We start from the raw sequence: 18,247 nt of genomic DNA, 5'->3' as shown, positions 1-18,247 counted from the left end.
TCTGACTTGTACCAGAGCTAAATAAGGGGTCTCTCACTCATTCATTCATCCGGCAAAGCTTCGCTGAGTACCTCCTATGTGCAGGCCCTGTCCTAGGCCTCCTCGCCCTCCTGGGGCTCACAGTCAGACTCCCTAACACCCCCAGGCCCTACTCTCTCCCATGTAGCTTGTCGACCTGAATTTTGAATCCTCTTCAGACAGAGACAATTATAGCATTAAAGAAATAAGTCATAGGTAAGCTTTTGCACAAATCTCAGTGTTGAGATGAAAGGTGTGTGTTTGAGGGCTCAAGCCTGGTCACACTTGACAACAATCACAGCAGACCCGACGGGAGTCCCAGCTCAGCTGCCCATTAGCTGTGTGCTCTGCTTCACTCCCCCCATAGGAACTGCTGTCTAGGTGTATAAGGTCAACTTAAGGCACGTAAGGTACTTAGCTATTACCATAACAATGACCTGCAGCAGCTCTAGTCAATAACTACTACCTTGTCAATATTCCTCACAACCAAACTGATAAACAACGTCACGATGAATGAAGAAGAAACTGAAGTTGTCAAAAACTGATGCACCTGACTGTGGTGTTGGCAAAGAATGAGTATACCACAGGCTGCCAAAAGAAATACAACTAGAAAGCTCTGCCAAAGCAAAGATGGTGACTTCAGCTCACTTACTCTGGAAACGTAATCGGCGAAGACCAATAACTAGAAAAGGACATGATGTTTGGCACGGTAGAGGGTCAGCAAAAATGAGGGGAACCCTCTGTGAGATGGACTGACACCATGGCTGCAACGATGGACTCAAACACACCAACAATCAGGAAGACGGCACAGGACCAGGCAACGTTTCATTTGTTACATATAACGCTGCCATGAGTCGGAGTCGGCTTTTCGGCAAGTGGTCAATATCCTACCTCATCTCATCTGTCCTTAACCAGATGTTGTTACGATTTCCTGTCCCTTCCTCTCCCTGTCCCCAGAGTGGGGCACCCCTGGCTGGACACTTCTGTCCTCAGGTTTGGCCCAGTGGAGCTGCTCATGGACCACAGGCCTGTCACCTCCTCCCTCCCCAGCCAGCAAGCCCAATGGGTCCCTCATGGCCCCTCCCGGACTCACCGATGACCTTGGCCACGTTCACGGCTTTGAGCCCCATCAGGTCGGGCAGCTGGTCGATGATGACGTCACGGTTCGCCTTGACCTTGTGCGCCCGCTCGATGCTCCGCCTCTGCCAGTCAGTCCAGTAGATGAAGTCTCCCAGCAGTGTGAACCCGAAGATGTGTGGGAGCTTGTCCTCCAACAGCGTCCGCCTCTTGGTCCCATCCACGCTGATCACCTGCGAACAGCAGAGACACGGACCTGGATGACCCCTCCCCATTGCTCCCGAGAGCATTGCACCTGGACAACCTCATCCTGAGTGGACCAAAACAGCATGGGTCACCCCCAGATGCCTTGGTTTTGTCTGTATCTTGGCAGCCTGCCATAAAACACCAGGTGCCACGCTCATTGGGGTGCTGGATAAATGAAAGTTTCATTATGACACTTGTCACCTTGGCTGATGGAGTAGTAACAGGGGTCTGTCTCCACAGCCTTCCCTATCTGGGTTTGGATATTGTGCTGAGATGGGCAGCTTGGCTCAGAACAGACAAGGCAAACAGGAGTCCTCTCCCTTATCATCACCAATCAACTAGTGGCTGCCCAGAGTACCAAGGTGTGAGTCTTGGGCCAGGCTGGGCTCCAAGGGAAGGAGCTCCGGGATTGATTAGCAATGCCTGTCCTGGGTACAGCATAGGGAGTCCAAGGCTGGTATTCACAGCACAGAGGAAAGGCTGGACTGCTAACTCACTGTAGGACCTGGGGCAAATTTCTCTACATCTCTGCAGATTAATTCTTGTTCAGTAAGGAGCAGGCAGAGGAGCCCTGGCAGCTCAATGGTCAAGCACTTGACTGCTAACCAAAATGTTGGGGTTTTGAACCCACCAGTGGCTCTTCAGGAGAAAAGACCAGGCAATCTGCTTCCATAAAGACTACAGCCTAGGAAACCCTATGGGGGCAGGTCTACTCTCTTGACGCCTTTGAATTGTGGTATTGGTGAAGAATACTGAATATACCATGGGCTGCCAAAAGAATGAACAAATCTGTCTTAGAAGAAGTACAACCAGTATGCTCCTTAGAAGCAAGGATGACGAGACTTCATCTCACATACTTTGGACATGTTATCAGGAGGGACCAGTCTCTGGAGAAGGACATCATGCTTAGTAAGTAGAGGGTCAGCAAAAAAAAAAAAAAAAAGAAAGGAAGACCCTCGACGAAATGGATTGATATAGCAGCTGTAACAACGAGCTCAAACAGCAATGATTGTGAGGATGGCACAGGAGGGGGCAGTCTTTCGTTCTGCTATATATAGGGTCACTGTGAGTTGGCACTGACTTGATGACACCTAACAACAACAACATGAGTTGGAATTGACTCGAAAGCACACAATAACAAGGACCAGACGAACTCTGAGGGCACTTATTTTTTTTTTTCTAAATATTCTCTGGGATTATTTTCCCAGTTTGCTTTTTACTTTTCATTTTGCTTTGTATTTCAAAATAGCAGTCTTTTTCTTCTAACAAATGATTTAGTTTATTTCTAATTACTAATATGATAGATATGTTTGGCCTAGATTTATGACATTTCATGTTACGCTTTACATTTTTATAACTTAAAACCGTCTTTCATTCAGTGCTTTGTGTTATTTCTTCTGATATTAAGAAAGAAAAATGTTGATTTTTCATTGCAAAGTGTTCCAAACATACAAAAAATACAGATAATATAACAGATACGTACTTACCATAAAGACTGAATAGACATTAACATTTCGTCCTAGTTGTTTTAAGATACCTCTCATTTTTAGAAATAAAATCTCACAGACACAGTTAAAGTCTCCTCTCTCCCAGATGAAATAGCTGTCTCGATTACTCTTTTTTTTTTTTTTTAAAGCCACTAAGTGTTGAGGTGGTCTGTGAAGGAAGAATGTTGTTGCTGTAGTTGTTGTTAGGTGCCGTCGAGTCGGTTCTGACTCATAGCGAGCCCATGTACAACAGAACGAAACACTGCCCGGTCCTGCGCCATCCTTACAATCGTTATGGTTGAGCCCACTGTTGCAGCCACTGTGTCAATTCATCTCGTTGAAGGTCTTCCTCTTTTTCGCTGACCCTTTACTTTACTAAGCATGATGTCCCTCTCCAGGGACTGATTCCTCCTGACACGTCCAAAGTACTTAGATATAGTCTCACCATCCTTGCTTCTAAGGAGCATTCTGGCTGTAATAAGGCAGAATTCTGGCAGTTCTCCTGGCAGCCCGTGGTATATTCAGCATTCTTCGCCAACCATAATTTAAAGGCATCAATTCTTCTTCAGTCTTCCTTATTCATTGTCCAGCCTTCACATGCATATGAGGCAACTAAAAATACCATGGCTTGGATCTTCCTCCAATATTGATGCCCCATTCTTCTTCATATAGTCCAACTTTTGTGATTATTTACTCAGCATACAGACTGAGTAAGTATGGTGAAAAGATACAACCCTGACACGCACCTGATTTTAAGCCACACAGTATCCCCCTGTTCTGTTTGAATGACTGTTTCTTGGTCTAAGTACACATCCCTCACAAGCACAATTAAGAGTTCCGGAATTCCCATTCTTCGCAGAGTTATCCATAATTTGTTATGATCCACACAGTTGAACGCCTTTGCATAGTCAATCAAACAGATGTAAACACCTTTCTGGGATTCTCTGCTTTCAGTCAAGATCCATGTGACATCAGCAATGCTATCCCTCATCCCACGTCCTCTTCTGCAACCAGCCTGAATTTCTGGCAGTTCCCTGTCAATGTACTGCTGCAGCTGCTTTCCAATGATCTTCAGCAAAATTTTACCTGCATGTGATATTAATGATATTGTTTGATAATTTCTGCATTCTGTTGGATCGCCTTTCTTTCAAAAGGGTATAAATATAGATCTCTTCCAGTCAGTTAGCGAGGTAGCTGTCTGCCACATTTCTTGGCATAGACAAGTGGGCACCTCCAACGCTGCATCTGTTTGTTGAAGCTCTGCTGAAACCTGTCCACCATGAGTGACCCTGCTGGTATCTGAAATATCAATGGCATAGCTTCCCGCATCACAGCAACACACAAGCCACCATGGTACGACAAACAGACATGTGGAGGAAACGAACAATAGACAGCCAGAAAACCATTCTTACATTCCTGGTTTGTGTGTTGTTGTGGGTGCCACTGAGTCCATTCTGACTCACAGTGCCCCCACGTGACAGAGGGGAACTGCTCTATAGGGTTTTCTTGGCTGTCATCTTTACAGCAGCCGATTGCCAGGTCTTTCTCCTGCAGAGCCCACGGTAGGTTCAAACTGCCAAAGTTTTGGTTAGCAGCTGAGTGCTTAACCACTGCACCACCAGGGCTCCTGGGAAACCGCTACCTTGAAACGGAAGTACTGTTGTTCCGTGGCATAGTCCTGCTCTCTGTACACGTGTGTGTCCCTGTATGCTCTTCATTCTTTTATAGGCCTGCATCCCCTGAGGGCTCTTGTGTTCCCAGCCTGAGCCTGTCTAAGAGGCTTTATTTCCACCACCACACAGGCTCTTGGCTGCTTCCTCTGAGACGTAAAAGCTCAGTCTTTGTCTTGAAGAACCACTGCTGATTAAAAGCTACAACCACAAAAGCCACAGAAGAGAAAATACTGTCAAACAAAAAACGCCGTAACGAACGGGACACACGAAGACACACAGGATACGGCCTGTTTCCGATGAGAGGTTGTCCTGGATAAGCTCACGTGAAAAGGAAGACGCAACAAAAAAGAACCTCCAAACTCTAGGCTCTCAGAAGAGGATGAACGAGGCAGATGCAACTGAAGTCGCACCCTGGGAGGCCTCCTGCAGCCGGACTCTGCAGAGAAGCTACAAGGCCCCCGCGGGGAGTGTGAGTAGGCAGACCGCAGGAATGCAAGACGGGCCGCAGGAGCTCAACGCGGGCCGCAGGGGCGCGAGGCCGGCCGCAGGGGCGCGAGGCGGGCCACAGGGGCGCGAGGCCGGCCGCAGGAGCTCAACGCGGGCCGCAGGGGCGCGAGGCCGGCCGCAGGAGCTCAACGCGGGCCACAGGGGCGCGAGGCTGGCTGCAGGGGGGCGAGGCGGGCCACAGGGGCGCGAGGCAGGCCGCAGGAGCTCAATGCAGGCCGCAGGGGCGCGAGGCCGGCCGCAGGGGCGCGAAGCCAGCCGCAGGAGCTCAACACGGGCCACAGGGGCGCGAGGCGGGCCACAGGAGCTCAACGCGGGCCGCAGGGGCTCAACGCGGGCCGCAGGGGCGCGAGGCGGGCCGCAGGAGCTCAATGCAGGCCGCAGGGGCGCGAGGCCGGCCGCAGGAGCTCAATGCAGGCCGCAGGGGCGCGAGGCCGGCCGCAGGGGCGCGAAGCCAGCCGCAGGAGCTCAACACGGGCCACAGGGGCGCGAGGCGGGCCACAGGGGCGCGAGGCGGGCCACAGGAGCTCAACGCGGGCTGCAGGGGCTCAACGCGGGCCGCAGGGGCGCGAGGCGGGCCGCAGGAGCTCAATGCAGGCCGCAGGGGCGCGAGGCCGGCCGCAGGGGCGCGAGGTGGGCCGCAGGGGCGCGAAGCAGGCCGCAGGGGCGCGAGGCGGGCCGCAGGAGCTCAACGCGGGCCTCAGGGGGGCGAGGCGGGCCGCAGGAGCTCAACGCGGGCCGCAGGGGCGCGAGGCGGGCCGCAGGGGCGCGAGGCGGGCCGCAGGGGCACGAGGCCGGCCGCAGGAGCTCAACGCGGGCCGCAGGGGCGCGAGGCGGGCCGCAGGAGCTCAACGCGGGCCGCAGGGGCGCGAGGCGGGCCGCAGGAGCTCAACGCGGGCCGCAGGGGCGCGAGGCGGGCCGCAGGAGCTCAACGCGGGCCGCAGGGGCGCGAGGCGGGCCGCAGGAGCTCAACGCGGGCCGCAGGGGCGCGAGGCGGGCCGCAGGAGCTCAACGCGGGCCGCAGGGGCGCGAGGCGGGCCGCAGGAGCTCAACGCGGGCTGCAGGGGCGCGAGGCGGGCCGCAGGGGCGCGAGGCGGGCCGCAGGAGCTCAACGCGGGCCGCAGGGTCGCGAGGCGGGCCGCAGGGTCGCGAGGCGGGCCACAGGAACTCAACGCAGGCCGCAGGGGCGCGAGGCGGGCCACAGGAACTCAACACAGGCCGCAGGGGGGCGAGGCGGGCCACAGGAACTCAACGCGGGCCGCAGGGGCGTGAGGCCAGCCGCAGGAGCTCAACGCGGGCCGCGGGAGCGCGAGGCGGGCCGCATGCGTGTTCAGCAGGAAAGGCTTCGGTCCCCTGTGGTTGGACAGCAGACAGAGCTGCTATGTCAACAGGGATGGCAAAGGCAGCTCCCTGCGGCCCCAGCCCAGGTGCTCCACATCCTTGGGCAGGTCCCTGCACCTGCAGAGACCTCAGCTTCTCCACCTGTTACTGAGGGAAGTAGACACCTGGGGCTGAAGTCATCCAGGAAACTTAACGAAGACCAACCCCAGGGCCCCAACCTGGACAGTTAAATGAGAATGGGAAGGCCCAGGGCCCAGGTATGCGCTGTTTAAAGCTCCCCCAGGTGGTTCTCTGAGAAGCCCAGGTGAAAACCTGGATTAGACGAGCCCTTGTGTCAGGAGTTGGGGAGTGCCACCTCACCTGGAAGGCAGTGGCCAGGCTGTACCAATTCTGTGCTGACCTCCCACCCCACTCTTGGCCCCTCCCAAGGTTCACGTTTGCAGTAAATGCCAAGAGATGGGTTAACTCTCCACAGCTCTCCCCCGCTCCCCCCTACCTCCACCAAAACCATCCAGGATTCCTGTTCCCCTTTTGTTCCCAGAATAGCAGGCACACAAATGTGGCCCTAACACATCTGGGTGTGAATACTGAACACCTTAGAGGTAGGACCGCACCCAATCAGCACAATACTCACACCCTGGGTTTGCAGCCGCAGAAGCGAGGGTCAGAGAAATTCGATAGAGGCAGGGCTATAGCTCAGGCCAGCCCTCAGACCCTCGTGTTCCTTCCTCTTTTCAGAATAACCAGGGGCTGGGGCTGGGGAGGGGACAGGCTCTGCAGTATGCTAATATGATGAGGGGGCGGGGAAAACCCAGGCCTAGGAAATACGCTAATACAGTAAGTCCCCAGGTTATGAAAGTCCTTCAGTGTTATGTAAACATGCCCTTACTCTGAAACAACTGAACCAACCCCCACTCAAAGTCATCACAGTCACCCTCACCTGCTGCAGGTGTGGCTTTTACACCATTGAAAAGGCTTCAAGCCTTTCTTGCCAGGGCTTCGAACCAGTTTAGTCAGGTTATAACCCGTGCTGAGAATCTGCATTTCCATCCCAGAAATACTGAATCAGAATCTACATTTTATCAAGGACGCCAGGTGATTCCTACATATGATAAGTTTTGAGGAGCCCTGGTCTACTAGTGGTTCTCAGAACTGGTCCCTAACCAGCAGCATTAGCATAGCCTGGGGACCTGCAAAGTCTCAGCAGGGGTTCAAATCCAAACAAACTGGCTAGAAGCCCTGTTTCTTGCACTAAAACCAAAACCAAACCCGTTGCCGTCAAGCAAACTCATAGGACCGAGAAAAACTGCCCCGGAGGGTTTCCAGGGAGCAGCTGATGGATTCGAACTGCCAACCTTTTGGTTAGCAGCTGAGCGCTTAACCACTGTGCCACCAGGGCTCCTCTTGCACTAAAAAAAAAACCCATAGAGTCGATTCTGACTCATAGCGACCCTAAAGGATAGAGCAGAACTGCCCCATGGGGGTTTCCAAGGAGGCTGGTGGATTTGAACTGCCTACCTTTGGTCAGCAGCTGTAGCTCCTACCCACTACAAGCCACCAGGGCACTAAGGAAAGGCTAAATAAGAGCTGTAGGTACCTGTTCCGCCTTAGCTACAAATTCTTAGAGACACACTTAGGAACAGATCTTGTCATAACTCCAGGACTGCCTATACCCCAAAATGTCCACTCTTCCTTCCAGAGGTTTTTGTCTTCTTTCTCCATTTCCATATTTTCTTAGTTTTCTTTAATAACTAAGTTTCCAGAGTTAGTAAGTACATATTAAACTGAACCGAGATGACTGAGGTAGAGGCGCCAACTTTCCCAGCCCTGCTCAGGGAGGATGAAAATGAGCCTGCAGGTAATGAACCTACAGGGCACTGGTCGGCAGCCACTCACCTCCCCATTGCTGTCCCCCCTCGGCTGCCCTCTCCTCAGCTGCCCTCCCCTCCCCTTGGCTGCCCCCCATGCTGCCCCCCCACACCACCCTTCCCGCAGCTGGCCCCCCATGCTGCCCCCCTTCAGCTCCCCTCCTGACCCCTCGGCTGCCCACCCTACACTGCCCTCCCGGCACCCGCCCGTTCCCTCGGATGCCCGTCCCTACTGCCCTTCCCCCCACCACTCCCCTCTCCTTGGCTGCCCTGGAAGAAAGTGGGTAGCAGTGCCCAGCTGTCCCTCCCAGACCAGGTCAGGCTGGGCCTACAGCAAGGCTGCCCCCAGGGGTCTCTGGGCTGGAAGAGGGGACAGGGCGCCCTCAGAATCAGCATTAGGTCCATCCCAAGCCTCAACTGCGATGCAGAAACCACCCCCACCTCCACCCATCGCATGCCGCACCGTCACCAGACCCAGGAAGCAATTTGCCGGCTCTCCAACTTGGAAAACCACCACAACTGCAACAAGTAATTCTCAGTGGCTCCAACACGCGAGAAAATGCATGATCCCAAATCATCCTTCTGTGACAACTTTCCACACACCTTGACCAAATCCGACATATATGGTGAAAGTAACTCCAGGCCTTTATGAAATCTTGGGGTGAGACCAATGGGGTCTGTCTGCCAGCAACACGCACGCACTTTCACGGTCCAGGCCCCCTCTGGCTCGACTCAGGGGCCTCCACCCTTCCTGGGACCTCTCAGAAAATTTCTGAACTGAATCTTTTCTCTTCCTCAGGGTGAGGAGGCACAGAGATGGTGCCCGTCCTGACACCTGGGAGGGCACCAAATACAAAATTACAGACTCAAACCTGGGACCCCCAAGAATGCTGGAACCAGGAGAGAAGTTGGACGTGAATTTTCTACAACAGTAGTCAGCAAGCTTCCTCTGTAAAGGGCCCAACTATAAATATTTGAGGCTTTGTGGTCATACAGTGTCTGTAATGTGAAACCAGCCATAGAACACATGTAAACAGGTAAGTGTAACTGTATTCCAATAAAACTTTATTTATAAATACTGAAAAGCTGTGTTCCAAGAAAACTTAATTTATAAAACACAGAAATCTGAATTTCATACCATTTTTCACATGTCGTGAAATATTCTTTTGAAGTTTTTTCCAACCATTTAAAAAATCCATGGATTACATCGGTCTGATCCACAATGGATCATGGGAATGGCACAAGACCGGGAAGCATTTCGTTCCGTTATGCACGGGGTCGCCATGAGTCAGGGGCCGACCCCACCCCAAGACAGCAAACAACCAAAATGTAAAAACCACTCTCAACTCGTGAGTGGTACAAAAACAGGCGGCAGGATGGCGTTTTCAACACCCACTCTAGGAGTTCCCAGAACCTCGCTTTTCAGGAAAGGAAATGAGAACCAAGAAGTATGTCCGTAGACAACGAAATGGTCAAACCAGATGCCAAAGAAATGCTAATGCCAGCCTGGCACTCTCTTGAGCTTTGGGATTCCATCCTCCGCCCCACTGTGCCCGCCCGGCTCACCCTCCACACTGGGGCCCAGGGGGCCTAAGAGAGAAGGGGCAAGTAGAACAGATACCTGCTTCCCTGGCCAGGGCATCATGGAGCTTGCACATCAATAAGACCCCCCTCAGCTGGGCTCCTGGGGGATGGGACCAGTGGCTGCGCCCTAGTCACCTGACGTGGCATTTCCTTATACTGAATCTGACATTCCCACTGACTCAGGTAAAGCGATACGAGCCACACACACAACAAAATGAGTCTCAACAGCCTAGCCAACCCTTTGGAATCATACATGTATAAAGGAAAAAAGATTCTCTTTTCCAATAAGATAATTTTCGTACTCAGACACAAAACCCAAAATTAAAACAGCACATGGGATCCAACACAAGTTGGAATCAATTCAACGGCAACTAACGACAAACATGTGGACCGTTAACAAACGGGGCTGCACAACTGGATATCCGCATGCAAAAGAGTGAAGCTGGATCCCTACCTCACACCACGCATGAAGATTAACTCGGAATGGATCACTGATCTCAAACATACCAACAACCATGAGGATGACGCAGGACGGGGCAACATTTCATTGTTACACATAAGGTCACCATGAGTTGAAGGTGACTTGACAGCAACTAATAACAATAAGGCTCCGTGAGTGAGCCAAAGCGAGTTACCAAAGAATGCATCTGATATGATGCCACTTAAATTATATAAAAATATGCAGAATGAGACCACGTATGGCTCAGGGTTACATTCCTGTAGTAAAGAAATGTTTTTAAATTCCTGAGAATAAATCACCAAATTCAGAATAGGCTTTGATGATAATTGATACTATTTTATGTCATAAGCTGGGGTGGTGGATACGTGAATTTTTATATTTTATTATCACTTTGTATTCTGAAGTTGTTTAAGACTCTCAAGAAATCGCAAAATAGTACAGAGGGTCCCATGTACCCTTCACCCTGCCTCCCCCAAGGATAACACCTGACATAAGCCTAGTACATTTTCAAAACCAGGACGCAGATGTTGCTCGACGCCGTTAACTCCGGTACAGAACTTCTTGATGCCTTTTTGTCAGAAATCTCTCATAATACATTATCTGGGTTCGAGGGTTCCATTTGCCCCAATGGCAGAGGCTGACAGTGCCCAGGCACCTGGCTGATACTCACCTGACTTGTGCCCCAGGCTGCGTGACGCTTGGGGCTGCATGACCCTCAGGCCTGCAGCCCAGCAGAAGTCCAAAGACAGCCAGGCAGTTCCAGGCCCATGACCTGTATCAAACAGTTCCCTGAAACGATGCTGCCCTCGGTCAGCAACACCATGGACGACTTACCTCAATCTTGTCCGTCTTGGCGTCCCCCCAATACAGCTTTCCCTCCTGCAGGTCTAGGGCCAGGCCGTTGGGCCACCCGAGGGAGGTGTTCACTAGGACATGCCGCTCCTGTCCATCAAGGTTGGCGCATTCGATTTTGGGATTTTCACCCCAGTCTGTCCAGTACATGAGGCTGGAGAGGAAACAGAGGTAGATGGTGGGCTCCACAGTCTCAGTCTCTGCTGTATCCCCAGTGTGGGAAGGGTGCCCCCCGGCCTTCCCCCATCACACGGGGTAGAATCTTTAAACAGGAAGCTGGGACCAGCTCTGCCACCTCCTGGCTGTGTAACCTGGGCCAGTCACTTAACCTCTCTGGGCTTCAGCTTCCTCAACTGTACGAACCTCCTGGGGTGACATGAGGACGAAAAGATTCACTGCGTGTAATGTGTTTAGAACAGGGCCCAGCCCATGGCAGGTGCCACAGGGCCACCACTATCACTGCTATTGTATTATTTTACAGATGAGGAAATTGAAGCCTCAGCAGAAGAAACAACACACCCAAGATTTCTAGGGTTTATACGTATGCACACAAGTCTGTGTCAGTGCTTGTCAAAGTCTGATGCAAGGACCGGCAGCAACAGCAGGAGCACCTGGGAGTGGGTTAGAAATCCAAGTTCTCAGGGCCCAGTCCAGATCTGCTGAACCGGAACTCCGGGGCAGGGCCCTCCTCGCTTGTCACACGAGAACGTTCTCCCTTGTGTGTGTTTAGCTGCAAGCCTGGTATGGATTGAACTGTGTCACCCAGGAATATGTGCTGTGGTTCTAACTCCGTTTGGGAAGATGGCTTTCTTCCTTACGTTAGGAGGCATTATTAACGTACGGTGTGTTTTAAGTCAATCTCTTTTGATATATAAAAGAGCAGATTAAGCAAGCAACAAGAAAGCCCAAATGGAGGGGAAGATACATCACATGACTGCCAAAGAACCAAAGAATTTATGCTGAAAAGGGACAAGCACCGTCACCCTGAGCCGAAAGAGAGAGAAAGCCTTCCCCTAGAGCCGGCACCCTGAATTCAGACTTCTAGCCTCCTAAGCTGTGTGAAAACAGATTTCTGTTTGTTAAAGCCACCCACTTGTGGTATTTCTGCAACAGTCGCACTAGAGAACTGAGACACAGCCCCCATCCAGTCAGGAGGCTTCCATCTACCTGCCCGGCCAGCCTTACCCACCACAGGGCGCCCGCCCAGCCTGACCCTGCCACGGGGCGCCCACCCAGCCTTACCCCATCATGGGGTGTAGCACAATGGCACGTGGCTCCTCCAGGTCCTCGGACACCAGGATCTTGCGGGAGGTGCCGTTGAGACGTGTTACCTCGATGCGGTCGGTGCCCGTGTCAGTCCAGTAGAGGTTGCGGGCCACCCAGTCGACCGCAATGCCGTCGGGGTCATTGATCTCGGTGCTGACCAGCGTCTGTGCGCCCGAGCCGTCCAGGTAGGCCCTGCGGATGGCCCGCACCTCGTCGTCCGTCCAGTAGACGTAGCCTTCCAGCGGGTCATAGTCGATAGCGATGGCGTGCCGGATGTCGTCCACCTGCAGCACGATGTCCGTGAAGTCCGGCGTGTCCAGCGAGATCCTCCGTAGGTCTGTCCGCCGGGCCAGTAGCAACACCTCCTCGGCCCCTGGGGAGACAGGCGCAGTGGTCAGAGGCCCGGACAGGCACGGCAGGGAGGGTGACAAAAGACACTGCTCAGCAACGTTCACCAAGCTCCCTCTACACAGCCACTAGTCCAACCTCAGGAGAGCTACGAGGACGGCACGACTTTTATCCCCATTGTACAGATAAGGTTAAAAGCAGTTAAGCACAGAGAGGCTAAGCAACCAGCTGACAGTCACACAGTCACCTGACTTCTGCCACTGCACAAGAGCTGCCTCACAGTCTGACATGACCCTTCTCACCTGCAAGCCCCCTCCTGGCCTTAAGCCAGCTCCAAGCACAAGGCCCACCTGGGCTCCAGGGCTCCCCACTCTCCAGCCACACCTCCTCACGGTCCCCAACTGCCCGGCCTTACACTTGCTTGCCTTCATGGCTCAGCTCAGACGCCCCCTCTCCCTCCCCTCCACCCACCCCCACAAGGCCTCTTCACATCGGTCACTGCACGTGTCACATGGCCAGGCTCCTCCACAAGTGGGGCGTCTCCCCCGCAGAGTGGGCGAACCAGGAGGAGGCGCTCCAGCCTTCCTCTTTGTCCCCCTGCGCAGGCTGGAGCTGCATCAGGTGGCTTACCTCTTCATCCACTGCCCGGACGCTCATGGAGCACAAGATGAGGGACTCCCTGACTGGCAGAGACCCCCAGGCACTTTCAGTTACAGGATGCCAAGTGCCAACACAGAGTTTCAAGGCCATGTGACACACCAGGCAATGAGATGGGAGTCATGTCCTGGGTCACGTGATCTGGCCCCAGTGGGAATGAGAGCCAGGCCCCTGACTCCTGGGACAGTGCTCCTCCACGGCCGCCCTAGAGCTAGGCCATCAGAACGTACCAGAGAAACCCACACAATGACATCTGGCCTCTCAATGGGGTTTGACAGGCGGGGAACCAGGCAGTGCCTATCAACTCTGCAAACCACATTTCAGAAGCACACCCCACAGCCCCAAGTCCCGGGCCTCTGCTCTGCCCTAGGGTGAGCCTGGCAGTCAGGAAGCTCTGAGGCTTTGTGGTGTGGTCAGATAGAGGGCCAGAGACACACTGGGGTAGGCGGGAAGCGGGGAGAGCCGGCCATCCCAGGATGCCCCTGCAGCTAAGACGTAGAAGGAAGCTTGGCAGATTCTGGTCACAAGTAAAAACCCTTCCTCTAGCTGAGGACGGAGCCCTGGTGACACACTGGATAAGTGGCTGCTAACCAGAAGGTCAGGCATTCAAATCCACCAGGAGCTCCTTCGAAACCCTAGGAGGCAGTTCTACTCTGTCCTATAGGGTTGCTATGAGTCAGAATTGACTCGACAGCAACAGGAGTGGAGGAAGACACCAGCCACCGCAGGACCTCGGACGTTAAATCCCCACAGAGGGCTATCTCTGCCCAGACACCCAAGCAGGCTGGCAACGAATGACACAGGTTCCACCTGCCACTGCAGCACAGCATCTGGGCACCTGAGGAAGCAGGGGGACCTCCTGCCAGGCCTGGGCCTTCCTGGGGTTGGCTGGGCCTCCCCGGGCCTCTAGCCCAGAGGTTTGCAAATTCCAGCTCCGCCCTGCCAGGTTCTGCATCACCCACTAGCTACATCGGGTACGGAGACCCTGCTGGCCTATTCACTTTAACTCTTGCCCTCCAATGGATTCTCAAACCCCTGGACCCAAGATGGCAGGGCTGCAGAATCCTGAGTCCCCATGGCCCTCCCACATGACCCCCAGGACCTGAGTGATGCCGGAAGAGAAGGGAGAGAAAGCTCCACCCACCAAGGTATTAATATTTTCACTCTCCTGGACACACCCATTGGGATTTATCAAAAAGTCTAGCAGAAGTTGCATGTGGCACCTCCTGCAGTTGGGACCATGGGATGCTCACTCCCTGGGAGCTGGGTCCCCGGCCCTGACGCCTCCTGAGGCTACCTGGGGATGGGCGATAACTCCTCTGCAGAGCTGTCTCATCATCTGCTCCTTTCTTCAGGCCCTTTCTGGTCTCGAGGACCCCAGAACTGAGGAGGTCAGGGCCACAGGCCACTTCCAGTGCTCTGGACCACATGCCTGGCTGGAGGCCCAGAGGGAGCCAGGGCCATCTGAGGTCACAGCATTCCGGGGTGGGGACCGGGCCACCCTCATACCCAGGCCTCCAGGCCTCGGCTCTGCTGTGCCCGGCTGAACTGAGCCCTCGGACAACAGATGGCCTCCTGCACCGGGTGCCCACTTCCTGCCAAGGGCAGGAGTCCTGGGGAGCCGGGGTCCTATGTCCTGCATTTTAAGTAACGGCCAGAAGTTTCCCACTACAAGCCCTGGAGTTCATATCCCACTATGCCACTAGAGGGCGCACACGTGACAGCAATGGCTTCAAAGCCCAGGACAGGGGAAGCTGAAGCAGGCAGGTGCGGGGGAGTGGGGCGCCAACCAGCACTTGGAAGGGACCCCAAGTGCTGACTACCTGGAAACCTCCATGATACAAATTCAGATTCTGTTAGAAGGGCTTCTGCAAATTCCAGCTCTGTCGGGGAGGTAAGGGATCTGAGATTTTCCCTTCCCTGTTTGAGTTCCCCTCCCAAAATGTTCTGTGGACATCCGACCATCCTTCAAGGTGCAGATCACCCAGCTCCTCCTCCAGGATGTCCTCCCGGCCTCCCTTACTGCTGTGGATGGGCTGAGTGCTCCTCACAGCCTCACACCGTCTGCCCCTCTGCGGTACCGCCCTTACAGGCTCACAGGGGTTCTGGCACACACCCTCCCTATCTGCAGCCCCCAACACAACACCACGCCCAGAGCAGGCACGGAGCAAGACTGGCAAGAGGCAGTACCGCCTCTAGGGATGAGAATTCAAGGCAGAAACCTCCTGGCTCTCCCCAACTGTGTGGTCTTAGGCAGGTCCCCAACCCTCTCTGGGATGACATCTGAGTCCTTGTCCAGCTCTGGCATTAAGGGGACCATAAACCAAACCCCAGGGAGAGCTCCTGCTTAGTCCACAGCCATGGGGGGCATGGGGAAGCCTTTCCAGGGCGTAGCCAGGAAGGTTCCTGCCCAGGATCCCACCCCAGGGGCATCTGCACACCCTTCCAGAGAAGCTGTCAGGTTCTCAAGCCCAGCCCAGGGATAGGCCCACCGTGAGCATCAGGTCCCAAAAGAATGCAAGCAGCATTTCCACTGCAACCCTGCAGAAAACTCCGGTCCCCAAGGGAGTTGATACTTGGTCCCAAAGCATACTGAAGCCTGTTCTGCCCTGTCCCTGTTCCCACCATACTTGGAGCAGTCACCTAAATAACACAACACTCGCTCCAGCCCCACGAGGTCTGAGCACGTCCTGTTTGACTGATGAGCAGCCTGACACAGAGAGGTCAAGTTTCCAAACCAAGGGCACACAGTGGGAAAGAAGAAATCAGGCTCTGCAGAAAGCACAGCCCCTGGAGTTGCGGCAAGAGCACGCCTCGCCTGGTGCCTGGCTGGTCTGGCATCCCACCCATCTCTTTCTGGGCACGTACTTTAGGTCAGGTCTATACCACATGCTGGGGGTGGAGGGGCAGAACCTGCCTTCGCAAGTTCCTGGGATCAAGGGCAGAGACCCTAAGTCCACAACTTGAGGATGTCCCTCACCTCTGCTGGGAAGGCTGCACCCCCACGGCCAGGGCTGCCCTTCTTCCCGGCATTGCATGTGTGTGCGCATGCATGTGCGTGCATGCATGCGTGTGCGCGCCAGTGTGTGCGAGCTTGCCGCCAGGCAGAGGAGAGAGGTCAGGAGCTGCCCGGGCGGGGCTCCAGGGACTCTAGCCGGCACTGGGACAGTTTCACTTTCTCTGGCAACTGGCAATGTGGCTGGGCGGGCCATTTGTTTAAACAGCCCGAAAGGAAACCATTTGGCCAAACTGTAAGTTTCTAAAGTTTACTTCCCTGGTGTTTAAACAACCTCCCATTCAGGCTTTGTGGCCGGTCCCAGGGACAGGGCTGGCCTCTTGGCCTTACTGCCCTGCACGTCCCCTGCTCAGCAGCCAGGGCTGCCCTCCGACCTTGCTGCAAGCAGGACTTCTCAGACGCTGAGTGTGGGCAAGTCCACCTCCTGAGGCCTGGCCCTGGGCACAGGCCCCAGCCTGGTGACATCTGCCCAGACCCAGTTACCTACATCACCGCGCACCGTCTCCGCACCAGGCCCGGCATTATACAGATGAGGCCAGCACAGAGGGCTGGGAGCAGACAGTGAGAAGGAAGGTTCTAGATGGAACAAAAGCAAGTACACTAGGCACGGTCAGGGGAGGGGACAGCGTGGACAAAAGCCCAGAGGCCAGAAAGTGCCAGAGCCAGTCTACAGCCGGGTAGGCAGGACTGCGCCGACCTGTGGACCCCACTGGGTCTGACCAAGGGCCCTAGTTATCCCACAGAGCACAGCTCTTCCTGAGTTCCTGCTGTGTGCAGGACTCTGGGGCCGCTCTGAGCCCAGCCCTGTCCTCAAGGAAGCCGCATCCCCACAGCACGCGGCCTGTGTAACAGGATCACAACCAGGAAGACAAATAGCCACCCTTCAACAAAAGCCGGGAAGGAAATACACTCAGATGGCAGGTTATCTTGGAACGATCCGTGTTCTTCCTTCTGGTTCTCAAACAGGGGTCGGCAAAACTTCTTCTGTCAAGGGCCAGAGAGGAGATATTTTAGGCTTTGTGGTCGCCCGATTTCTGTTACAGCTACGGAACGCTGCTGTCGTTCCACAAAAAAAAAAAAAAAAGGGGGCCGTTTAGACACCACGCAAAGGAACGAGCACGGCTGTGTTCTGGTAGACCTTTCCTTACGGACACAGAAATTTGAATTTCATATCATTTTTCCCTGTCATACACCTACTCTTTTATTTTTTTTCAACTGTTTAAAAACGGAAAAGCCATTCTTAGCTCGCAGGTGGTATAAAAACAGGCCCGCCTGGCCAGTGGGCTGTGTGTAGTTTGCTTGTTGTTGTTGTTCACCGCCGCGGAGTCTGTCGATCCCGACTCCTGGCGAACCCGCGTGTGCAGAGTAGAACTGTGTTCCATCAGATTTTCAATGGCTGATTTTTCCAGCAGTAGATCGCCAGGTCTTTGTTCTGGGTGGGTCTGAGCTGCCAACCTTCCAGCTACCAGTTGAGCACTTAGTCATCTGAGTCACCCAAGGACTCTGTGGTTTGCTAGCCCCTGTACAAAAAGTATGAACGGCTTTTATAATATTAAAAGGTAAATTAACTGACGCATGGTAATGACACGGCTGAACCTTGAAAACAACCCAAAACGTTTCAGTAAGTTAAGGTGTTCTGGTCACAGGTTTCGAGGCAGGCAGTGAACACCAGGCTCACGGGCGAGAGCTAAGGATGTAGGACATGGTCACGAGACGGGAAGCGCCCGACACAGCGGTGCACACACAGAGGACGAGCAAACTCTGTAAGGATTTACTTAAACTTACGCATAGTACAAAGGCCAAAGAGACACGTCAAAACGCTAACGGCGGCTACCCTGGGTGCAAAACCA

At 54.0% G+C, this 18,247-nt stretch overlaps 1 protein-coding gene across 2 annotated transcripts in view; it reads right to left on the bottom strand.

The window, feature by feature from the left end:
* The window catches only part of LRP5 (LDL receptor related protein 5), a 131,392-nt gene that overhangs the window by 48,126 nt on the left and 65,019 nt on the right, over window positions 1-18,247 (bottom strand). For both annotated transcript variants that reach the window (XM_049892662.1, XM_049892663.1), the window contains exons 6-8: window positions 12,353-12,749; window positions 11,093-11,264; window positions 1,112-1,328 (exon numbers count right to left, since the gene is read on the bottom strand). In XM_049892662.1, the coding sequence (XP_049748619.1) occupies window positions 1,112-1,328; window positions 11,093-11,264; window positions 12,353-12,749 (786 nt within the window). The remainder of the gene's footprint in view (window positions 1-1,111; window positions 1,329-11,092; window positions 11,265-12,352; window positions 12,750-18,247) is intronic.

The sequence above is a fragment of the Elephas maximus genome, chromosome 7 (assembly GCF_024166365.1).
Source record: "Elephas maximus indicus isolate mEleMax1 chromosome 7, mEleMax1 primary haplotype, whole genome shotgun sequence".
NCBI lineage: Eukaryota > Metazoa > Chordata > Mammalia > Proboscidea > Elephantidae > Elephas > Elephas maximus.
The sequence above is the reverse complement of the archived record's forward strand: the minus strand, read 5'-3'. Positions and strand labels throughout refer to the sequence as shown.